Genomic DNA, 26,159 nt, shown 5'->3' with positions numbered 1-26,159 from the left:
TTTGTTTGTTTGTTTTGTTTTTAAACAATTCTCTGCTGCTGCAAGAATAACAGCATGGATTTTCAGGAGGTCTAATATATCTTGGTGATTTGGTAAAAACACGAAGGCATCTTAAAGATTAAAATACACGTATTGTACACAAAAAAAAACCCACCTCAGCAGCAAATTGGAAATGAGAATTTTATCAGTGACAAACAACACAACACATTTTCATTTCTTACTATTCTGATAAATTTTGTGGGCACAGTGACAACACTTATAAGATTTGTATTTCTTATTCTATGTAGAATTACGAAGCACAAATTGATTTTATTTTTTTTTTATTTCCTCTGTATGGATAAAATCCTATTACAGCAGTGCAAGCAGCCAAGCTACCATTTCCATCAGAGCCCACTAAAAGATGTCCATGAAGCTCAATAACATGCTTGTTTTTAACAAACAAATAAAAGCTCCGTCTTGTCCCATCCCAACCAAACCCAAACCACCAAGCCCAGTGCAGATTTCAATTTACAGCCAAGGTATTTCTGTGCCTATTTATTCACAGAGCTTGTTTGTTGCCATAACTTTAAAAATGCAATTTCCTGTTTTTCACCTCGCTTGTCAGCTGTTTTTATAGAGTACACTGAGACTTTACTAACACACTTTTAATACCAAAGCAGGTAAGCAAGGCAATCACATTCAGAAGGGTCAGACAAATTAGTTATATCCCAATAGCAGCATCTGTCTTACCGCTTTTGAAAAATCCAAGCACCCAACTCCACGCTCGAAAGTCCCCAGGCCGATAACCTGGTGTGTCGCCAGGCTCACCGAGTCCCACACTCTAACATGGGGCTGCAAGGGCTGCGCAAAAGCAATGGGACAAACAGTGTCATTGACAGCAAAAGCATCCAATGCAGCCATCAGGTTATGACATGCTATCCAAGCAGCAAACTGGGGTGAAATGCAGATGAGTTGTGTCGATATTGCTGTTGGACTGTGTCTTGAACCACAAGAGGCAAGAGTCGAGTCAGCTCCTGCCCACTGCATGGGAGCTACAGATATTATGTGGGCATTTGGTACTTGTGAAAATAAATGTGTTTGAACAAATGATGGAAGAGCCATCTTGAATTTCAAGCCCCAGTTTTAAACACCTTGCACAACAATTGAAAACATATTTTTTATAACACATTTTTTAAAGCATAAAAGTACACAGAAAATAACATTTAAAAAAAAACAAACAACACCCTAGTTGCACTGAGTCACCTAATTATAACCAATCACTGAAGGAAAATCTCCAAAGGTATATTTCATCTAACTACTATCCCAAAACAGGTTAGCTTCATAAATGCAAAACAATTACAAAATAAGTAGGAATTGCCTTAGGGACAGCATTCACCATAAAAAACAAAAAACACAAACAACAACAACAACAAAAAAAACAAAACAAAAACCATATTAAGCAAAAGTTCCGTGGAAATTACAACAATATCTATACAATGACCACAGTGATTTCTCAAAAAAAAAAAAGAAAAAAAAGAAAAAAAGATTTAAACATTTGAGTAAGGGATGTACTTAATGTGTTTCTCCGTTTCAAGGCATCTGTGTTATTTTCTTTATGAATAACTTTGTGCAGATAATCTCATTATTCAACTTATGAGAGCTCACCAAGGACAAAAACTTTTAACTATGCTTGTCCTTAACTGAGCAAGCTTTCTAGGAAAGCTTGATGCACCTTCAACAGATTCCCAAAGTTGGTTTCCCTTCCCATGAAGCCTTATGAGCACATGGACCCACCAAACCAGGGGAGAAGAGTTAATGAAAGAGATGTAACAAGTGATGTAGCCTTACGAATCAGTTATAAGGCTCACAGTTGCTTGCAGGATTAAATATGAATTTTCCAGGTAACTCACTGAAGACTATGAGCCTCTACTCTTTTTGATGTATGGCTGAGTCCTTATGTGGTAATACCTATCGCTAGAAATATATACTCTGAACCTTGGAAACAGCAAAATATCTCACTAAATGCAGTGCATAAGAAAAACTGCAAACAGAAGGTGATTATGAGATTAAAAAGAAAAACAAAACAATTTTCCCTGATTTTCAAAACAAGACACTACTGCTCGACAGCTCTATTACTTACCCTTCCATCTTTATCCACTCCAGCTAACTGTCCTGTTGCAATTCTAATTTTGTCTGGATGAACTGCAAGACTAAGACAGACAGAAATATGACTTGCTTTTGACTGTCATCAGCCTTCAGAACTGAGAGGTTTTTTCTTTTCTTCTTTTTTTTTAGTTTTCATTTTTCAACAGAAGCCCATGAAGTCATTTCTGATTCTAGATCCCACTTTTAATGAGACAGCTTGAAAATTTTCTTTGTCAGACTATTTTGTCACACATAATACTGCAAAATCCTGTGTTAATCAGGCTTTTGGAATGGTTGCTGGCATACAACCAGGAGTGCCACAAGAGCCACCTCCACCTGTGCTCAGAGAAATAAATCTCAGGTTTGTACTAGACTGGGAGTCCACTGTAACAAAATACCCATTGTCTCATATTGAACTTCCTAGATACAGTTACTCGCCATTTTTATAAACACTGCAACATACCAAAGCCCAAAGCTTTGGATAGCACAAACCTGTGGAAAAACAGCTAGGAGGATGGTCAAGGGTACATGCACCCAGGAGTTAAGGACAAATGTCTCTAATGAAAATCTCCAATGTGGTGCACTCTTAGTGTAAGTCAAAATTTGCTTTTCCTTTGAACGTAATGTAAAAAAAAAAAAAATCAAACAGATACTATAATTTCCAAGTCCACATCCTCATACTCCTATTTATTTTTTGACTAGCCTTGTCATTTTCTTCCTTTTTGTAAAATTACAAAGGTGAGGAAACTAAGACAACAGGCAAGATGGAACAGTAGATGGGGGAATTAATAAGTCAGGACGATAGACACCAAAATGTTTAAAATTCAGTCTAAGTTTCTGAAAGAATGTAAAGAACACAAGTCTGGCAGCATTCTTCCTACAGCAACCAATTACAGTTATGAAAGCAGGCTAGGAGAAAAGAGGTTTAGACAGCAACTCCTGTCTTCCACTCAGGTATAGTAAGGGTATACCATTCAAACAAAAGCTCTCTACTACTTTTCAGACTAATGTTGTGAAATGACCAACTACATTTGCATCAACAACAACACTGGCTACAATTTTCCTGCTTTTATGTTTTGTTTGCAAGTGTCTTTCTCTTACCTCAGATTGTCTAAATACTTGGATGGGACACCTATTCAAAAATGAGAAAATTATCATCTGTCTTCCATTTGATTTTCTAATACTCCTTAAGTCTACATATTGCCATATTGCCTTTAGCTGCTTGATCTAAAAATTTGGTTGATGTCAGTTTTTAATTCTTGGTGTATGTATTTAGAACAACTTATTCAGATACTCCATCTCTAGTCTGGCACTTCTAGAGTGTCTATATATCTGGTTTTAAATTTAAGCAAGAAACACTAAGCTAGTGTGGAGTGCTTTAGCTCTGTTCATTTGTATGGTGTTCACTACAGTGAAATCTGCTGGGACAGATGAAACAAAAGAATAACTACAATTATGATGATATTAATGAGATCACAGATACAGTAAAAGAATTAAAATAACACCTTACTGAATTATGACACACATACACGCAAATGTTTTATACTAACCATTTAACGCAGTCCGTGTGACCCAGGTAGTGTCGTTGAGTTCTCTCCTCATAATTAAATAGTACCACAACTGATGCTATGAAATATACAATTTCTCCGGTAGGAAGAAGGTAAACATTGGCTCTACAATCTCTTCCACGATACCCATATCTATATGTATATTTTTTAAGTCAAGGTTTTATAATCTCTGTATATCACACACAAAAATGCAAAACAACTGTAGAAAGGATGTTTCCTGGGGATCTCTCAGGACACAAAGTATCATTTTTGTTTTCCTCTGAAATTACAACACAATTTTAGTAACAGTTTAAAAATATATTAAAAAGAATCAAGACTTCAGAAAAGCAAAACTCTTAAAAAGTGATAATCATTGATGTGAAAATGTAAGGCACTGGGGTAAAAGAAATGTAACTATGTCACCTTACAGAAATTCTCAACGTGAATTTTCATGAGATAGCAGCAGGACGTCACTATCCAGGCTTAACATCTTTAACAGCAGTAGAGTTGGGCACCTCCATGCTGGGGACCAGTATATTGGCTCTGTTTGGCTTTACAAAACAAGCATGTGAAAATTCCTTCAGAAAAACGCAAACTTTGGCACAGCAGTTGCCAGGTTCAGGAAATAGTGTTTTAGAATGCTTTAGAGTATTTTTAAAGCAAATAAATCTTAAAAGGAACTGACAGTAAAAATAATAGTCTAGCCTAAACAACCCAATATAGATAAAAGGGATGATTTTTCTAAAAAACCTGCATTACTTCCCTGCCCCTACAACATTCAGAGTTTTTAGGCACCACAATCCAGACTTGGTTAGCCCTGATCAAATTTTACTATAACTTGTTATTACTTTGAAACTGGTGCACATTTCTCCATTTAGACTATTAATGTGGTGGTGCCTGTGTTTCAATTCCCACAGTCATTAAGTACTATTAAAATCATCACTCAGACTGCAGTAGTAGCTCTGAGATCTTAATTATAAAAAACAAACAAGCAAAAAACCCAACAAACTTTCCTGTCACGTCCTGCACAACACATAAGACAGAGGTTCCCAATTCAGCACCAACTACATCTGCAACAACAAAGAAAAAACATGCAACTTTAGCTGAAGGATTCCAAGCTCTTGGATAATCAGAAAGAAAGGACAAAGTCAAAGATCAACATGGAGAAATTTGAATGGGTCAAGCTAGCCCTCTCTTATTAAAAGCAGGCACAGTAGGCCAGTTTTTGGAGCATCTAAACCAGTAACTCCTCACTTGACAGCCTGGCCTCTGTTCTTCTCAGACAAGGGCTACCTTTCTACAAAATATACCACCACACCCCTCTCCTCAATGTCACCCTCCACTCCCCCAAAAAACCCTGCATGCTACCAGCAAATAAAGTTATTGCCTCTTATGCAGTCTCATTAAACTACAGCAATACTATGCCACTAGAACACTTGCAAAATTAAACAAAATCATTAAATACTGTAACTAAACCATGGTTTGAAGAGGGATAATGTATTCAGTCTTCAATTAAGCGCCTTAAGATCAGGGAAACGGAAACAGATTCTATATTGTAGAATAACACAGTGACTCTGAAGGTGAAATTATTCACTGTTTTCTTTAACAAATGATATAAAGAGAAATACTGATGGAACACAATGTTGAGATGAAAAGAAAGGATGCTTCTGATTCTTTTTTACCACCATTTAACTTCTCACCAATTTTTCCACTTTTAAACATCAGAGGAACAAAAAGAAACTCTAGAATGGCCCTTTACAAAAGCAAAACAAAACAAAGTGAACTTTCAGAAATGATGGGCTATAAGCCAATGAAAATATTATTTCTATACAGAAACACAGAGAACACTAGTCTAAATGTCATCTCAAAGGAGAAAGGCAGATCGTGTTCATCTCCTGAATATAGCAGGGACTGTAATGGCAAGGATTTATTGAGACTGACATCTTTGAACATTCATCCTTTTGTAGCAGTTTAACATGCAAAGCTATGGCTAAATATTTTGGCATCCACCACTGAGCTTCAGCATTCACCAAGCTGCAAAAATAAAAAAGTTGTTTTCTCAGCCCATTCCTTTCCTTCACTCTTTGTACAAATTACAGTACCAAACAATGCAGCATTTTTAAGGGCATGCAAAGCCATAACCTGCTTTGTGAGAGAAATTTTTACTTTCTTCAAAACAAGAGGTGTTGCTGCTCCACAGAACATCTTCCCGTCACCAAACTCTCAGAACAAAGTAGCAGAGATGCATTAATATAATAATTACTCTTTCTCTACAGAAAAACAAAAACAAACAAAAACAACAACAAAAGCCACAAATTTGATGCTTAATTTACACTAAATTTCAATGTTTATCTTTCAGTGAGGCTGATGTTCCAACCAGGGAAATTCAGAGGTAACTGCCAAAATATTGTGAAGGCTTCTCACCAATCAGAAGAACTGTTTTGCCATAGAAAATGACATACTTCAGAGCTTTTACAGTTTTTTGTTTGTTTGTTTTGAAGTGGATAAGAATAGTCATGGCCTCATGAAGTGATCTCTCTGAACAACAGAATTTAATAGCATTGTTACCGCTGACTTGAATTATTCTTAGAAAGAAGAGCACTGGTGCTAAAAATAAGCTTATAAAAAGGAGTCAGAAATTCCCTCCAGGAACTAAGTAACTTTACACTGGGAGAAGGAAGTTGAAAAGTCACTGCCACTCATTAGTAACACTGATGGTGATCTCAGCAGCTACTATAGCAGCCCATTCTCCTATTATTTGGAATGCCAGATATTCCTTAAACAGTTCTGAATTGAAGCAAGACTGCATCATAAAGCAGGGATGTCCAAACTAAATTTAAATGAAATCACTCAAGAAGTAGTCACAGTCAAGAGCTCAGATTTCCCCATGAGCTACTTCATCCTGCCAAGTCACTTAGATTTTTTTCCAACTGACAGTGCAGGGCAGAGAACAGCAGGGTGTTTTCTGTTGAACCTATAGTTCTGGGAGTCAGCTGTTGAAAATATTCCTCCTCCCCAAAACAACAACAAGCAAACACCAAGAGCCCTACCCTACCTCAAAACTTCTTCCCTCTCTTCTTGCCTGGAAGATGTTTATTCTCATAGTTCATCATTTAGCCTGTAAATGGCATGCTACAGAAAGGTAATATCAAAGGAAAGCCTGATTATAAACAACCATCCAGAAGGTAACTGCTGGAGAAATAAAAGCTGTTCAAAACAAAGCATACAGGTTGAACTATCGAACATTTGATTGCAAATCAAATCAATCAAATGTTTCAGTTGCAAAAAACTGGCATCACTAAAATACCTTGTGAATCACTGTCCCATGTCTTGTTCATAAAGTTCACAGGCTTCAGTCTGCAATTATATTTCGATTTTATTGCTGGTTTGCAGATTTCTCAGCCTTTGCACAACTACAAGATCTGCTGCTATAACTTTGTGTCTCAAGAACCGAATGCCAATTTTGTTCAACGTCATACAAATCAATATTATTGCCTCAAAAACTTCACAGCTTTCTCCTCATTGTTTTCTTCAGCATTATATCTAAAAGATATTCTACAAACAGAAACATACCAGTCTCATTTAGGATTATATTTCCTTAAACAGATTCCAAAAACATGTGGGCAGTTTGTTTACACAAGATATATTTCACTTATTTAGCCCTCAGCAAGAAACTGGTTTAACCTGAAATTGAGGTCATTGGACACTGAATAAGCATTTCCACACTGGGATTTGCACGTACTTAACTGATGGTATGATTTCACGATCAGCTTTCATCGGTCCAAACTTCTTGCTGCTGCTGAAAAAGTATGTCGGACCTTCCTCCAGTGTGCTGGTTGTGCTCCTTGTGTGTTTATGGCACAAATCAAATTAATGAGTTGATCCGGCTGAAAGTTAACTCCACAAAAAAGATTGCATTTCAACCAGATCAGTAACTGACTCAATTCATTCCATGGTCATATAAGTGCCAGCATCAACACCAAGGAGCAGTGATACTAGGAAAAGGCAGGGCACCACAGCTTCACAAAGACTAAGAGCTCAGCTTTCTTTCTGATCAGACTAGTAAGCCAAGATTCCTCCTTCATGTTCTAAGCTTTTACAATCTTTCTGCAAAGTTGAATGGTCTCTAGCTCCACAGTTGCTCTTCATAATTGAGTATCCAGTATCATTAGCTTCCCCCAATAAAAGCAGGAAAATAATAGGGAAATCATCTTTCCTAAAATGACTAAGAGAGGATAGTTTAAAAAACATGCATGTCTTAGTTGCTATGGGATATGCTGAGAGAGCTCCTCTCTGTACGTATCTCCTGACATATGACAGTGCATCATCAATATTTCTAAAAATCTTATTGCTTTCAGCAAGATCAGAAGGATCAAGCTTCAGATTATTACATCAACTCAAGTGCTGTCTAGACATGTTCTTTCACAGGACTAAAAAGCTTAATTATACAATCAGAACTTGACGATTCTGTAGAGATGAGAAGACATGAAAGAAGACCCAAGTGTGTGCAGAAGCATTTGTTATGAGCTCTAGATTTAATAAGCCTGAAGAATTGTTGTCAGCCACATAGCTACTCACCTCTTCAGAAAAAATTATTTACATAAAGTACACCACTCTTCCCAAGAAATGAATCCCTTCAATTCAGAGTTGAAACAAAATTAGTGCAAAAAAACTTTGGGCAGATGGCTACTGCAATCGTTTCCCATAGATAGGAGCTATGAGAAATCTTGGATCTTATTCAAGAGTTTCTGTTGATCTAAAATCTCCAGTTACGTACACAGAACAAAAAATAACTATATTCCTGAATACAGTCTATCTTATAGAGAATATAGGGGAGGAATATTGAAACTCAGTAGCTCTCCAAAGGCAATATTCTTCCTAAAAATAAACTGCACTTGGTTTCAACAGTAAAAAGAAAGTAAAGGTTTTCTGTTTCTGCAATTTAAAAATGTATTATGAAATACTGATAAACTGCTTTAACTGTTTTGCTATTGGTTTTTGTTTATTTGTTTTTAAATATCTTCCTCCCTTGAAGACAAGGCTAGATAATGAAGAAGAAAGACAAGACAAGACAAGAAAAACAAACAAGTCACCAAGAAATAGCTTCTGAAATCAAGGATACACCCACTCCAGTTTTAACTTTTCAGGAGGCAGCTCAGTCCTAATATCATCATAGTTTTCTACATCAGAAGGAATGAACATTGTAATTGGTCGACCCCGCATGAACATCTTGATATATTCTCCATCTGTTGGAGCAAACAAAATCATATTAATCACATGGCAAGTTTACACAAGAAAGGAGCACAAACAAAGCTAGCAGTAAGCACAGGGATGCAAAAACGATTGTGATACAACTATTTTTGAGAAGTGAGCTTGGTAAAGGCCTGGAAAAAACACACACACACAACACAGGCACAGTAAGTGCTAGTTGAATTTACATAACTTTCTAAACGGACAGCATTGTAACATTTTAGACATGCAAATTAGAGAGTTAAGATAAATTTTAAATCTAAATTAAAATGTGAAATTTAATAAATAAATAGTCATGGAATCACTGAAGGATATGATCCTTCGGTCTGAAACAGACTTCAGGAGGTCTTTAAGTCTCTCTTCTGGCTCAAAGCTGGATCTCCCAGAGCAGAGAAGGCACAGCCCACTGGGCACCTGGCTGCCTTCTTGCACCCCCAGGGCCTTTTCTGCAGAGCTGCTCCCTCAGCCCCTCCATTCCCAATCTGCATCCCTGTTGTAGCTCTTCCTTTCCATGAGCAGGATTTGGCATTTGTCCTTGCAGTTCCATGAGCTGCTTGCAGGCCCCACCACCCCTCCAGACTGCCTAGTAGTAAATGAAATTAGGTCCTACAAGGGCTTTCCTTCTACATTAATAGCAATTTTCTAACTTTAAAAAAAACTTTAAAAAATTCCTACAAATAAAACTTTCAAAGACTTATTAAGGTCTTTACACTCTACATGTGCAGCAAAAACAGCACTATAACGCAATTAAATCAGGCCTCAAACCCACAAGAAGAACTGCCAACACCTCCAGCTCCACTGACACAGGAAATGCATTTCAAAATATACTAAGAGGGACTCAAGTATTTCACAACTTTTGCATCAATTAAATGCTTTTTAAAAAATCACACTTCCTTCGATCACTTCTTTAGTAATTAGTATCCACTGTTAATGTTAATTTCACAAACCTAGAGTAATATAATACTTTGTCAAGAAACATTTTTTTTTTTTAATGTAAAATTTGAAAACCATAGCAGAGAGAACTCAAGAGTTCCCCAAGTGCAGATGGCTGATTAAGACTGAAGTAGAATAGCTATGGATTTGTAATACAATACGAAGAACTCTCCAGTCACATTTGATGTGACTAATAGCAAGCTTTAAAAAGTAAAAATCTCAAGACAATTGCTTTTATATTACTTTCAAAAAACAAATATGAGACAAACTTTCTATAAATGCCCTGGTAATGCTTACCAATATTTCCTGAATTAAGTTGCAAGATTATTATTCAGATTGCACGAATGTGAAATCTGTGTTTCGCATCTAAGACATCTAAAAATCAAAATTATTAGAAACTGAGATTTATTTCCACTGAATTATATTTTAATAGCTCACTCCAAACTTGCAGATCTAAAAAAGCAAGAGAAACCAGATGCAAAGACTGACAAATAAACAGTTGTGAGCCACATCAGAAACATTTACCAACCTCAAAGCCAGTGTCCTTGTCCTCTCTGAATTTGAAATATCCACACCATTTAGATTACAGAGACTTGATCTATCTGATAAGAAACAACTCACTTCTATCTTACAGTCAGAATAAAACGAGAGGGAAAAATTTGTTACTATTTTAATCCACTAAGTACTCAAAGCAATCTTGGACAGAAAAATACACTGCAAGTATTTCTTTCATTCTAACTGAAAACTCTTAACTAGGTCAATGAATCTATGCATCTCAACACTTTCCCTCACATGGAATATTCAATCTGAAGATTTCACAATACTGAAGGCTTAATTTGTCAGAAAGATTTTTTTTTTTTTTTTGCTCTTACCAGTTGATAGATCAAACAGCAGTTTGATTTCCTGATGTTTTTACAGTTTTAAAAAAGTTTTTTTTTTCTTATTTTTCTTTTTTAAGTCAACTGTCTGAGGAAGCAGATCCCAATTTATCAAATATACTGAGTTCTCAGCCTTACAAGATACAATTAATGTGATTGATTTTCTACTTCTAGTGTGCTGAAAACAACCTTCTGAGACCATAACTGATTTTACTTGAGTCTTGAGTCTCTCTTAATCCTGTTAGTATGTATGTTTGCTCTGCCCTGGAGGCAAGAGAAGAGAATTTTCCTGTTATAGTCCAAATACAACTGAAAGCCAGCAAAAAAACAAAACAAAACAAAAAATAAAAATAAAAAAATACAGGCTCAGAAAATTCTTCCTGCACAAAAACTGCTAATAATGGAGTAGCGTAAAATTAGCACATGCATAAAGGTTTTTCCTTACTTTGGATATTAATACAATGAAAGTGGAGCCATTTAAGTATCAAAGGAATCAATACAAAGAAGATGAAAATGAGTTGTCCCACTTCTTTCCAAGAACAAATACAGATTCTTTGAACAAGACCCCTTTGAGTCTGTCCATTGACAACAGTAGAAAAATTGCCTCAGATCAAATATCAAAGAACAAAGGAAATCACTTCCCAGTAGCTAAATTAAAAACAATAGTTATTTTGAATGTACGCTGCTCAAGTACATTGCTGAGAAAAGCAAAAGATCTGTGTTGTCACTGGTTTGACACAAATGTTTAGATAATTATTCCAAGTATGCCTTGTTTTTCCACCAAAACATTTTTACAATATATATTTTGTAAAAAAATAATACTGATCAAAACAGAATAATTCATCAATAACGATCTTTCTACTGAAGGCTGGTGCTTGTGCTCTTAAATATCATCGGGCAACACTGTGTTTTAAGAAAGACCATTCATTTCACAAGTCAAATAATCAATTTAATGCCAGGCTTGGCACCTCTGGTTCCATACAATCAGTGCAAAATCATGCCACAAATTCAGCTTTCAATTTCCCATTGCTTTTTAGAATGGTGGAGACAAGCTACAACGGAGATGCATATGGATGGAAGTAGCTGCACCTGTTGGACCCTACAGACAAGGAGTCCAAGTGGAATTTAGTCAGGTCTTTGGTCTCTGAAGTCTGGGGTAAAGCCTGTCTGCAGGGCTGTCAGATACAAGCTAGCTCTCTGAACTGCCCTATAAAAGAAAGAACATTTTTGGCTCTTATTAGCTAGCTGTGTGTATTCAAGATTACCTTTGAACATACATATTTAACACACTCGTTAGAGAGACACAAAATGGGTATGACTTGATTAAGCCTCTCCCCACAGAATGGGGGGGGGGGGGAGGGGGATAAGAAAAGCAGGCAGACAACCCATTGAAAGGTTTTTGTCCAAGACTGTAAATTTTCTTTCTTCAGAATAACCTGTAGGGCAGATATAATATTAATGTAAAAATCTTTTGATATACTAGAGAGGATGGCAGCATATCAACAAAACCATTCTTCAAGAGAAAGTAATTGCCTAAGGCCAAATTTTTGTAAATGCAAGTTAAGAAAACCAGGAATTTAACTCTTTCCTATCACACTGGCTCAAGTGCATATTCAACAGCGTCAGACAATCTGCTTATTTTCTGCTTTCTCAGTTTCCAGATACAAAGCAGTATGTAACTTTTTTTTTTCCCTTCACTTTTTGGAACTAAAGATTCTTTCCTATCTATCTCATAACTGAAATATGGATAAGTGGGTATTAGAAGGAAAGAAAGAAATTTTAAAGAACTTGGAGGTGAAAAAAAAACCCCCAAATCCTTTCAATCCTGTGTCTAGTAGCATGCAAACAGCAGGTATCAAAGAAAAAATTATCTGCTCCTGAAGAAGAGCTGTTCAGACTCCAACATCCACTGCACAGAAGCATTTTGAGGGCGAGGGGAACAAGAGGGGAGCCTTGAAAAGCTTCTGCACTCAAAAAATGAATCTCTGGCTTCTGCTGTCCTACCAGTCCTTTCAAATATGCGTCACATCCACCTAAGAGCACAGCTCCAGACCTGCAGTCAGCACACCCAGGTGCTGAGTAACTGAAGAGCTGAAGCTCAGAGCTGCTGCAGAAGGCAGTGTCACACAGCTGTATTCCTGCGGCTCCAAGGGCCAGCTCTCGTCTGGGAACAGCTGGAGCTGCTTTTGTGCGGCTTTGAGCTCCAATCTACAGCCCCTGCCAGACACTGCTTGGCTGTGCAATAATTCACCTCTAGAGTCTCAGCAATGTCTTTGCACAAGTGCCAGGGGACATAGGACCAACACTCCCAGTTTTGTGCGCAGGATCAGCTTCAGGCTTATGAGTCTCACGTGGGAGCCCTCCAGCTGTGCTGAACCAAGCAATCTCCATACAGAGCTCTGCAGGATCCCCAGAGGTCTCCGGCTGAGTTAATAATTTCCCCAGAGATGCAAAAATACTTGATCCAACACACATCCTGCTATTTGACTGTCCTCTTGCATGATAAAATTTCAGTCTGGCTCCATACAGCCATAAAATTTGCCTTTTATGAACACTGCTGTCTATAACCGCCTGATATTCTACAGAGGAGAGCCTACCAGGGTTTTGAGGCGTTATTTTTTTTCCTCTGTAAGGTTGTGTATGTCTGTTAGAATTACTTCCAATACACAATGGGATTGCGTTTATGTTTTCACAATAAGAGGTTCAACCTTTGTGTGATGAAGTAGCATGTTAGAGCCCTTTTACTCACCATCTCATTTTGGCAAACAACCTTACAGGCTTTTATAGCTAAAACATTGCTAACAACTCCTGCACGTGTGATCTTGCACTTTGAATAATTTAATTCTATCTCCTCCTGCTCCAGACTTCACAAACATCTAGATCTTCCTGTATTAAATCTCCAGCTTCCACTCTATCAGTTTGGTCATTCAGATTCGCGTCATCAGTGAAATTTCCTGTGCTAAGTTCATTAGTGTAAACACAAAGCCAAATAGGTCCCGGCAGACTGAAAGCAGACATTAGGAAGCAGATTATCTGCTCTCCTGAGCAGATAGGAGTTTGTGAAAGTTTACAGCCTGCTAAAAAGAGAGGAATAAGTCTGTTGGTGAAACGAGGTGCTGCTATAGAGAGGGAACCCAGGAAGCCTGCCTGATCTGCAAGCAAACAAATGCATCTTGCTGCCTACCAGGGAACTACTGGTTTATGCTGCTCCAAGAATCTAGGACGAAACTTAAGTAGAGAACTGTGGACAAACAGAAAGCAGGGACCAAGGAAATTCTGCAAAGTCTCCTTATATCAAAACAAGATTCCCATTAATGCAGACAAGCTTTTAATCAGGCCTTGTGGAAAATGAGAACGCAGCACAAAGGAAATAGTAAAATTCCACTTCATACAAAGCTGATTAATTCACTCTTGGAAGAAAGTTTAAAACCCAGGAATTCATGGAAAAAGATGGAAGTAACAAGTGAAAAATATTGCAGATGAAAACAGACATCAGAGATATATGGTAGTACAACCCTCTGAAGGGCTGAAATCAGTGCTTACATGAAACTAGCACAGGAAGCCTCATGCAGTGACACTTAAGCAATTCATTACTTTGTGAATCATATTCTCAGGGGAATACGGATGGTTTCCAGGCAAAAATGAGGAAAACAAGTAGGAACTGAAAACAGCAGAAAAAAAGATCAAAGAAATATCTACAGAGAAGAGCGGTTCAGGAGACATGAAAGCTGCTGATTATATCCTTCTGAAATTTGAAGACAGTGATGTAGCTAAACCAAGATCCTGACTTCCAAAAAAAAATAAGCCTCCCATATGAAATTGTCCAGGAGCACACAGTGGTTTCCTAGAAGCACGTGAGAAGACCTAATTGTCTCTTACTGATTTCTACAAGACCAGAGGAAACATTAAAATGCATTTTGTATCACTATTCATCATACCTTAGGCAGACTGAGGAAGCTCCATAAGTCTTAGCTGTAATTAACTGCTTTTCAGCTAGAAAATGTATGCATAATTGGAAGTCTAACGTGCATACAGAGTTGATGTTTATGTATGTGTGTGCATAGAAATAAATAGTGGATAACTAACAATTGTTCATCTAAGTAATTCTTAAGAAACCATTAGCACAATTGGACCTTGGAAACTATTAATGACTATTTGGGGTCTAGGAGAGCAAGGTGGACTGGAACATCAAAATATATACCTCAAACACTGCAGCTCAGTTCTATTTGCATTTATCATCTTTATCTCAACCTTGGAGCAAATTACTAGCAACCAAAAACCCCAACTGTCTCCAGCTAGCTTGGCCAAGCAGAACTCTAATAACATATAATAAACTACCACATCCAGAGTACACTTATTAATCTGTCTTCACGTTCTAGCTGCTTGACCAGTGAAGTTATGCTTTTTAATACTACAAATAGCTTCTTTCCCACAGGCTTTCTGCCTTCAGGCTTGTATCCAAGAACTCCATAGGACCACTAACCTGAGGGACAAAGGCTTAACAATCCTGTTTCTAATCTAAACCAATGCTAACTGCACAGAGAAAAAATAAAACTGCATTCAGCCAGCATGCCCAGATCACTGCATTTTGTGTTATGGGGGTCCCAAACAAGGTGGCTGGTCTGCCTGCTCCATCCCAACCCAAGTATCAGAGGCTGATGAACGAGAGAAGCAGGCAGGCACTGTCACTGCTAAGTGCTGCTGCAAAGCAAACAGTCTGAAAAAGCAGCTGGAACAAAGACCTGACTGGGTTTAGAATCATTTAATGGTTTTGTCTTGCAATTTCTTAACAGATCTTTGGTTAATAATTTTACATAATGTGATATGAAAATCATATGTGGAAACTCTAGATATCTGATAGCAATAACAGTTATCATTTACATTGAAGTAATTCAGGTTTAATAGTAATTCTAGTTTTTTCCTTTAAAAAAAAAAGAGTCTTGGAAAAACAATACTACACACAAGTAACTCAGTAGGACTAAAATCAGTATCTAAATCCTTCCTGCTTAAAGTCCTGACTTCTTCAGGAATCAACGATAAAAACTAACAAATACATCAACGCAAACTTATTTTTCTGACAATGCTGATGGTTTTTAATAACATGCACTGTGCCCATACAAGAGCCAGAAGCCCAAAGAAATAGGAGACAGACCATTGCCTTCAGATACGTGAGCACCTTCAATAAGCATCTCTCTGCCTGATAACAAAACTGTTCTGAAATAGTTACTTGATTTTGTGCTCTCAGTGGACAGGACACACTGTCAGCAGGGTAAATATTTCCACTGTGAGCTTCATTGCCCCTTTCTGTGAAGCTAGAACTACAGCACAGTTAAAACTAACAGAAGAAAAAGTACTGGAAACTAATAAAGCACAATCTAAAAAGAAACAAACTTAGGAATGCAGTGAATGTTTTTCATTAATTCTTTCACATATGGTTTTTATTGCCATCCAAAAATGTCTAAATGTCTCTTATTACATTATAATAAGTGAACAAGGGATTCATGTACAGAGCTGCTATCACTGAAATCCAAACTCAAACTTAGAATCTCAGTGAAAAAATTACCTTTTATCTGAAAAACCCAACAATACCAACAAACCAAAAACCCCAAACCAACAGGTTCCTTAGCTCCTGCTAAATAAAATATGAATGCTTTATGATTAATACTTTAAAAAACATCTCCTGAAGTAAAAATCAAGATAGCCCTTATAGGCAATTATAAGCACCTGCTGGTAAAGAATTTAGAACAACTTCAGCGTCCTTTTAAGATCATAGCAAGCATCTGCTTGTTCCATCCATAACTTTATTGGATTTTCAGAGAATTTTAATACTTCTTAGTATTTGACTTTATTGGAAAAAAAATTGTCCTGGTTTGCAAGAAGAAACAAAGAATCTAACCCCAAAACCCCTACAACATACATATGGAAGTGTGTCTAATACTTCCCTCATTGGATTGGCATCACAAAAGCATTCCTGCATTGCATCTGCTTCAGCATAAGCCCAGATGCACGGAGCTAAGGACTAACCTTAATGTGCAGCAGGTGCAGCTCCCATGTGAGAGAGAGAGACACCGAGGGAGCAGTATCAGGTGCTGCAAAAGAAGGTATGACCAACACTGCTCACATGCATGGCCTCAGTGCTACGTGAGGAAATTCAAGGGATTACCCAGGAGGCAGATACAGGCTGTGGCCACTGGTAGGAGAGGGGTGCCCTGGTCTTGGTGATGTTCACATGTAGCTCCCACCGTGTGTTCTCTGGGGGCTCCGTGCCGAATCAGACAAAGCTAACGCCTTTCATCTACTGAAGCTTATCTAAGATTAATTCTCAGCTACTCCTCAAGCCTTTCATTTTCACAGATAATACTTCAACAGAAATCACAATGAACATACATGGGTGGACACAAGACAGATAATACTGCTGCTAGATAAATAAGATTCCAAGAACTAAGTATGCAAAAACACATTTATCTATTTTTTGTGGCATTCTAATACAGTGACAAATTTCAAAGTATCTTCTCAAATAATCTGAATCAAGAAAAGAAAGCAAAACTGATTCCACAAATGTTCACAGCTATGCAGGACGGTCATCTTCCATCCCATTACTGCATGCAATCATCTTCTGTTACAATAATTTGCTATGTTACTCTTTCCAAGTGCATAAAGACACTGAAGGACTTCTTTGTAGATCTGTTTTGAAGCCGGATGGTTTGCACACCAGCTGCCTCCTAGAGCCCCTGCACACCATAGTTAAGAAGTGCAGTCATTAGCGTAGGAGGTGTGAGCTGGGGTACGCAGTGAGGCACATGCAGCCCAGCAAAAGGAGCAGCTCAGGCGAGCTGCAGGAACCTAATTAACAGCACACTACAGACTTGTCTTTAGAGGTAAAAGCTGACAAGCCACAAGTGTCTGAGCAGCTTGTTTCGCCTTTGGTTTGCAAAACAGGGAGGTCTTGTAGAAACAGCAGCAGCTGCAGCTACCCTCATCCTATCCTGCTCAAGACAAATCTGTCCAGTTGCAAGGATCTGTCTTCAGAAATCACGTTAACTACTGAATGTTCTGACAGTTGGATCAAGACATCCATTGGTAATCAGATATTAAATGGCAACTATCTCTTAGAGAACAGGTTTAAAGTCACCTGCCCCAAACATGATGTTGCACTGCAGAGAACTGGCTGAGCATTGGCTGAGCATTTCTAAGCTGATACTGGGAAGGGGTGGGGAGTGAAATCCCTCTGCAACTACCATAGCTTACAGGTGGTTACTTCTGTGATAGCAAACCCAAAACAAAATCTAACACATAACCAACACAGGCATGCACAGAAAGCTGACATAAAATACACATACAACTGTCATAAAATACATCCATTGGTCCATATTATAAAAAAAATGCAACTTCTAACTGCAACTTTGGTAGTGTTAAAGGTAGAATGATGTTTTGACACTATACATTTTAAAAACATTAGTAAATGCGTTTTCTGTGATGAGACTTTCCAGCTTCGCATGGGGTCACTAATCCACATATATTTCTCTTTCATTCAGCCAGGCTCAGAGCAAACTAAGGCATGACACACACAGAAAGGTATCCATTCATCATTCAGTGAAAGCTCACATCATCTGCAGTAATATAATAAATAGCAGAGAAACATCAAGGCCACGTAAGATATAGCCACCAAGATGAGAGAACTGAGAGACAGCCCATCTTTGGCAGATGCGCAGAATTGTAGATGCATATTTTCAGGAAAGGATTAGTATTCAAAGTATTTTAGCTGTATGCAACTCGGTATTGCAAAGCTGTGTATTTTAGCAGGTATTTTTAGTGTGACTGGTTTTTTATTTATTTATTTATTTTGTAATTCTTGCAAAGCTAAATTGCAGCTGGTCTGGAGAGTACAGATTAGTTTTCTTTTTATAGTAACCATTGCTACACGTGGTTCTACAGCTGGTGTTAGGAGCCCTGGCATAAAGCAGCATTCCTGTAGCTTACGCATCCCTTTTTACTCCTATTGTCTTCAAATGATGCTTTTGATATAAATCAATTTAGAATATTGTATATCTGTAATTTTTCTGTAAATTAGAAAAAAGGTAAAGTTACTGGATTCAAGTTAATTTTATTCACATTAAAAAAAATTATGCTAGCTTCCAAAAATTCTAACTGTTTTGTTTGAAAGAAAATCCAAAAGAGATTGAAAATAATCAAACTGTTTATAATGTAGTTTTGGTTGCAGCACACAATTTTGAGACTACAGATTTGTTAATTAGCAGCAAAAAAGCATGAAACAAAACCTCTGTGCATAGATTGATGTTGTGTACAGCATGCTTTAGGTAACATGCTTTAGTTTTGAAACTGCATGCTTCAGTACAATTTGCAGGACATCAAAGCAGAGTAGTTTGGCGACACGAGAAAAGGATTTCTTTTATTGTCACATTCCATCGTGATCAGAGGGATGGCTCCTTTCCCTGACTGAGCAAGCAGCAGCAGCAGGTAGCCACAGAATGCAAGATTGATCGGTATAAAGGCATACATTTTAGAAGAGACTCAATTTGTCATGTTAGGAAACAATATGAGAACCTTCAGATTCTGTTCTTGTCTTATCAGCATGTGTATGTTTTAATATTGGCAAGACAGAAAGCTGAGAAAACAAATCTTTTAGTTGGCAGTTCTTAATAATCTGATATTTTAGGCAACAATGCAAGACTTGAAGAGCCTTATTTAAACACATTCCTCTCTAAGGAAATCACTCATGTGGTAATTTATTTTAGTCTACTCCAATAATCCACCTTGTATATATTAATATGCATACTGTAATCTATTTAAATAATAAGAAAGTTGAAATATCTCATTTAGGTGCTCAGAGTTTTTAAGAGATCATGCATTGATGCTCTTTGTGAAAAGCCAAATAAAAGATTCATGAGAGAGGTAAATTAGGAAGTGACCAATGGGCATAGCTTAATTCTTACCTTGGCTGTTTTTTTCACGAGTTGACATTTTTGCTGGTTATGGAACAGAAACAAAATATCTTAAAACTAATTTCTAAATTCTCACTCTCACCTGCTTGGATGAAGACTGGCACATAGTTCAAAAGCTTAATTTTTTTTGCTTTCATAACCTCTCTCCATTTGCAAATATACGTAGAGAAAAATAGGGCGTAGCCCCAGAGAAATAAAATGAATCCTCCCACCACCCACCAAAATTCTCTGTCCTATCTAAAGATCCAGTTTGATGAGGCATTATCCATAATTTCAAAGACCTTTACAGAAGCCTTGAGTAAGGGTTGGCAAGACCAGTCTTTGAAGTAGGCAGTAACTCAATTTTAGCTCTGTATCCCTGTTTCAAAACCACAATTCCTAATGCATTTATTTACAGGAAATACTATTCAGTTAAAAATATTTTTTTCATCTTTATTTAAAAACAAAATTTTTATTTACCTTGGCTGATGATGACATCTTTGTGCCTAGGGAAAAATTCAAAGTTATTGTTAGGACTTCACGAAACCCATATCATCTAATTTTATATTTTATTCCATTTGGCACTATACACAGACTCTCAGAGTCTATGTATAATGTAACTGTACTACAGGATGCTATATAATTAACTTTGGTCAACATAGTGAGCTTTTACACACATTATTTCACTCAGGTCTTTATATTTTTATTTTCAAGTTAAAGCGTTTGACAGCATGGCAAAGGTTCCTAAGAACTACTTTGACAGAAGAAGTAAAATGATGTTTAAAATAAATTATCAAAGTTATATTTTTTGTGCACTGAAAAATCCATTTTAAGAGGAGAAATGTGTAACAACAAAATGTTTTAAGCTGCCGAACACCCTCACGTCTGCATATGAAGAATTTACCACCTGCCAAAACAAGTTGTCTGCACAGAACAACATGAAATTCTCTAGGAATTAATCCTGTTAGACATGTGGGTTAAATGTAAGCAAGTCACAGTTTCATTTAAAATGGATCCACACAGCACTGCTGGATACACACACACAAGGTCTTCTTAAGGAATGCAGTTTGGATGTCTTTCCTTGCCAGAACTAAGAATGAACTTTAACAAAAATTCTGTCTTTTGGGGGTGGGGGGGAGGGAGGGAAGAAATACCCATTTCTTTCTAGCATCAGAGCTACTTCTTATCAGAATAACATATCTAGATGGGGAACATATTGCATTATAAAAAAAAAATAAAATCCACCCTTGAATACATTTGAAATTCAGCAGCAAGGTATGAGAGGCAGCCAATGGATAGAGGTCAGGTTTTTGCAACAGTGACTAAGGGTCAAGCATATGCATAAGGAAAGTTGTCTCTGGCTATTGGTACAGTCACCCTTCACCGTGCTACCAAAAGATAAATTAAAGACAAATTCACAGTTTTGCCTAAAAAACATTGAATGATTGGCTGCTGTGAGAACGCTTGTGACATCAGACTGACTTGCAGTTCAGTGTTGGCTTAAAGACTGAGCTTACTAAACAAAGTTCATATTCCGAGCTGGCAGCACAAAGCACATGTAAAAAATTTCTGTCCCGAGGCCTACAGCAGGGGCTGAATTTTATTCCCTTGCACAAGACTGGCAATTTTAGGTTGATTAGGTCAACTTTTATAATTGGGAACTTTAAACACAGTCTTTGCACAATACAATTGATTCTATTAGAAATCAAGCATGCAGGACCTAAGAAATGAGTTTTAATGTGTGCTCTTGAATGCAAATACTCTTTTTACTATAAATCTGAAAGTAAGAACAAAAGACTCAATACATTGTAATATCCATTCCTCAATCAGATGATAGTTTACAATCCACACTGTTGGAAGCTTCATTTTTTGCCCATTGCTTTAAGATACATGAGCTTCAAGCTGTGGACAGACAACTTTTTCTGATCCTTCCTCAGCCACTCTTGTCTTAGACATCTGATTTGCTCTACAGCAGAGATGATAGAAGGGTGGCATTTAATGTTTTCCAGAGAAAAAGCAGGAAAATGAAACAAGGCACTCACTTTGACCTTTCCTGAACCAATACACAAAATGGAAATAAAATTAAAATATACTTTTCAATATTAAATAAAGGAAAACCTTAACACTTTTTGAAAGACATTTCATTAGGATAATAGAAGTCAGGAAATAAATTTGATTAAGAAGAGAGTTGTTCATTCCTAAATATTATCTACAAGTACTCTGCTACAACTGAAATTGCCACAGGCCATTTAAGTTCTGATAGTGAAAAACAATAATAAAAGGAAAAGAAGTGCTTGCAAAATATGCAAGTCATAATCTCTCTCACACAACACTTCATTGAACCACAGCACTCTTCAGGCTAAACATAAAGCTTTTAGTAAGTGTGCCAATACCTACACCCCCCAAATTAATTTATGATGTTTTTGTTCTTCTTGTTCCTAGGGAAGATGGTATGCACTTACACCATTCTTATTAAATATGTGTTTGCAGGTCTCATATGCAAGCTCAGGACACCATCATGGAAATTACTCTGAAAGGCCTGAGGAGTTTTACCTGTTGTAGCAGGAGTGGCTTTCAGGTAGTCCTGCCTTGGGTCAGTTAATGACTATTTGAATGAAGATTAATGAGTAGATGTACGAGCTCAGGAAGGTAGAGAAGCCGGCAGTACTTTTGGGGCAAGCTCAGAATTCAGAGGGATCTCTGAAAACAGCAGAGGGCTCAACCCAAAAGTCAGCATAATGATTTCAACAAAGCGAGCACAATTCCAAAAGATAAAAACAATACCAAACATACAAATATGAAGATGGAAGCTCAAGTGACAAAGAGGACAAAAAGTGGGTCACAGCAAGGGGTTCAGCAATGCAGAGTTAGAGCAAAACACAAACTTGTGTCTGTGCTAAGAGAAGCGGGTAAGTAACTACTCAGTGCTATTCTTTCCTAGTGAGTCCCCTGTAGAGAGACCAACTGAGAAAAATAATACTGAAGAAGAGCACAGGGGGAACAATGGTTTAGAGCACATTACCCACACATAAGGACAGAGAAAACAGGGCTTCCACATGGATGGGAGAACATAGCAGCTAAAAAGCAACAAACCATTGTCACCATTCACTATTGACAAAAAGGTCGCTTAATTTATAGGTGCAGCGGTTTATCTTGGATAGCCAGGAATGTTTTTGCTGAGCGTGGCATCCCATTGCATTCTGGCAGCAGGATGTATAGAGCAAAGCATGGAAGGCTTCAGCCTGGCCTCAGCACCCATCAGCCTACCAGCCACTTTGAGCACCCTTCGGCTCACTCTTCCAGAACTAATCCTTCTTGTTAAGAAGGTGGAAAAGTGATGTTCTATGCTTTGTCAAGACCTTAATGAAATAACCAAACACTGTTCAATTCTTCAGCCCTTCTGTGACGTCTAAGGACACTTGGGTTCACTAGGGCAGTGCAGGAAAGCAAGCACAGTTGCTGTGTCAAAGTCAGCTGCCTTGCACAAAGTATTAAGAAAAGCTGTAAGGCAGGCCTAGAAAAACACTGCAACACTTTACTGTTTAAATAGAACTCTTAGAAGGACAGAAGTAACAGAAGATGAACCCTGGCATACTAAAGGTCAATCTGAAAAGAAAATCTCTGCCTATTATCTAGAAACAGTAAGCAGGAATTTGTTAACCAGTGACCTACCTGAATTCATAAATGTTTATTTTTGTAACTACAATCTACTTTAGAAACACACATGTCAAATCCAGTGAATTAACAGCAAGGAAATATAATGGCATTTTCAAATAATTATTAATCATTAAAACGACTGGCTAGAAACTTCACTACAGCAGTATTAAGCTATAAATCACCACTTGTAACACATAATTCTGCTAACCCAAACAGACTATTAAAATATATTTACACTCACGTCACGCTTTCACATTTTATAACTATTTTCAGATTCCACAGATATCCAGAGTATCATATTTCCAAATTGTGCAAGTAATTATTTGCAGTGAAAACAAAAATGCAAATGTTTTTTTGCACGTATTTCAGTCCACTAAATTGTGCAATTTCTTAATATTTTGATTTTTAAGTTCACTCACTTTTATGCACCAACTATACGTACTTGTCTGCATTCTTTGCCACTTTCGATATTAATTTAGATGTTGATGCCACTCTCAGTAGCTTGTTACGACTGTCATCCGAGCTCTCCCAAGCACCGTGAGGTTTTTCAGCAGTCAACGATCTCTTTATGCTAGAAGAAAAAAAAATATATATTTTAGAATGACAAGTTAATAAGCTAAGAATAACTGGAATGGGTTTGCAACCGACAGGTCAAGCAGCAGTAGACAAAAGCAGAGCTAGATCTTCCTTCAAGCTGAAGCATGAAACAGGAAAAAAAGATTAGTCAAAAAGTTCTAACTGGATGAACAAAAACAACTGAGCAAGACAGATGCCAAATGTTTATCCATTCTTTTGCATTTTCACACACTCTTACATAAAAGACTTGAACAAAAAAGATCTCTGTACCTCATTACTACTTTGCTAACAAATTAGAAAAAGGGGAAAAAAGAAGCTACAACATATTAGCTTTGAAGAATAAATTTTTAAAAAAATCACTCAGAAAAGTTGATTTTTTATTGACTGATACGCTAGTCATCAGATTTAAACCAACAATCCATGGTGGAACAGCTCTGCCAAACTATGATTGAATAAGGTTGCTTTGGAGGTAGCCCATTCTAAACAACATTAATAGCTTTAATCGTTTTGAATAATGTCTGCAAGCATCCTACATGAAGGCAAGCTAGGTTTAGTTCAATGTTATAGACAAATCTCCGAATTCTGATGTACTTTTTCAGCAATCTTATTGTAGCCAATTTACAATAATAGTAAGCTGAAATGTTTTGCAGTCATTTGTTCATTTTTTTAATACACAAATTAGGTAAAATATGTTCAAAAGTGATCTAGGCCATATTACTCTCATCCAACTGTCTTTGTCTGCATCTGTTCAGCTAGCAGTGTTACATGTCATCCCATCAGAAATGCTTTTTGCAGGCATAAGTTCTGAACTGTAGCCTCAGAACTGGGAGCTCACCTTCACAGCACCTCAGGAGGCTAGAAAAGGTCCTGAGACAAACACGTTAACCAAATCATATTACACCACCAAGAGAGACAAAAGGCATTTATTTTTTTCCCCACATTGCAAAAGATTAGTATGCAAGACTTCAGGCAAACACCTTTATAGTGAGATACCAAGGCAAAAGGACAACAGGCCGCAAGTTCAGCTTCAGATAACGTAGAGTTTGTACAAGACATGAAGACAGCCTTTATGCGGTGTTATGACATGCATCAGTCAAGTGGAAATTTAAATATTTATTAGAATTCAAGCAATGCAAGACAACAATCTTGTGAACTACAGTAAATTTCAGAGAAATAAATTTAAAGGCTCGTTTGTCTCCCAAACAAAAAATGTTCAAGAAAAAAATGTCATACTTTCCCAAACAATAAAATAATGAACCAAAAAAAAGAAAAAGAAAAAAAAAAGGCAAAAAAGGGAAAAAAACTCAAAAGCTCAACGCACTAAGTGATCTGAATAGTTTTTAAATTCAGAATTATTGACCCAAATCATAAAATTCACTTCGCTAACTTTTCAGCCCATTAATTTTTTATTTTCTATTTTTTGTTCCTCCAAAAAGAACAGGAACACAGAGGCAAATCTAGAGCTCCTACCTCCAGTCAAGTCAAGCATTTCTGTGATTTGGATTTCAAAATACAACTTTACTCGAGTAAAGAATCAGAATAAAAGTGAATTCTCCTGCAAACTAGCAGGAATTAAAAGTGATAGAAGGCAAAAATCAAAATAAAGAAAAAAACCTGAACTGCAGTCATATTATAGAATAATTGAATAGAAAAACATCCAAAAAAGATAGAATTGCAATAACACTAGCCTTTAAGAAATGTATCAGCAAGCAGTAAATGTCTATGCATGAAATGCACTCAATTCAACTATCTTAGATAAAACCTATAATGTGTTTTTAGAGAAAGATCAAGTCAAAATCATTGTTATGTACTTTAGGATAATGAATGATTAGAGGTAAATTTACTTTATTATAATTTCAATCACTGAGAACAGAATATTCTGCGATCTCAAATTTGCTCAAAAATTTTCAAGACATTTGCTCTGTTGCAATGCATATTGAATGCATATTCTTTCATAAAAAATATTAAACATTAACTTGATCAGGAAATTGGAACTATTTCACATGACTTGTTGTCAGATATGAACTCAGTGTCATTACAATCATTTTCTAGCTCTGTACTGTGAAAACCTTTTAGTTGGAGCAGAACTCTTGCTTTCTGGAGTTTGCCTGTGTGTTTGGAGAGTCTGTGAGGGCGGCTGGGGAGAAGGTGATGCTTGATTTTGTGGACTTTGATCATTAGAATGAGATTCCTCTTTTTTTTCTTTCTGTCCAGGAGGTTTTTCCTTCTTTTTTTCTGTACCGCTGTAAAAT

The 26,159-nt window shown here is 37.1% G+C and overlaps 1 protein-coding gene across 5 annotated transcripts in view; it reads right to left on the bottom strand.

Annotated features, from left to right (window-relative positions):
* The window catches only part of EML4 (EMAP like 4), a 114,028-nt gene that overhangs the window by 30,178 nt on the left and 57,691 nt on the right, over positions 1-26,159 (bottom strand). For 2 of the 5 annotated variants that reach the window (XM_010706753.3, XM_010706752.3), the window contains exons 4-11: positions 25,977-26,150; positions 23,774-23,902; positions 20,155-20,180; positions 19,687-19,719; positions 8,794-8,917; positions 3,675-3,824; positions 2,120-2,189; positions 730-840 (exon numbers count right to left, since the gene is read on the bottom strand). In XM_010706753.3, the coding sequence (XP_010705055.1) occupies positions 730-840; positions 2,120-2,189; positions 3,675-3,824; positions 8,794-8,917; positions 19,687-19,719; positions 20,155-20,180; positions 23,774-23,902; positions 25,977-26,150 (817 nt within the window). The remainder of the gene's footprint in view (positions 1-729; positions 841-2,119; positions 2,190-3,674; positions 3,825-8,793; positions 8,918-19,686; positions 19,720-20,154; positions 20,181-23,773; positions 23,903-25,976; positions 26,151-26,159) is intronic. The other 3 variants (XM_003203874.4, XM_010706754.3, XM_010706755.3) reach the window with 3 other exon arrangements.

Source organism: Meleagris gallopavo, chromosome 2 (assembly GCF_000146605.3).
Source record: "Meleagris gallopavo isolate NT-WF06-2002-E0010 breed Aviagen turkey brand Nicholas breeding stock chromosome 2, Turkey_5.1, whole genome shotgun sequence".
NCBI classification, from domain to species: domain Eukaryota; kingdom Metazoa; phylum Chordata; class Aves; order Galliformes; family Phasianidae; genus Meleagris; species Meleagris gallopavo.
The sequence above is the reverse complement of the archived record's forward strand: the minus strand, read 5'-3'. Positions and strand labels throughout refer to the sequence as shown.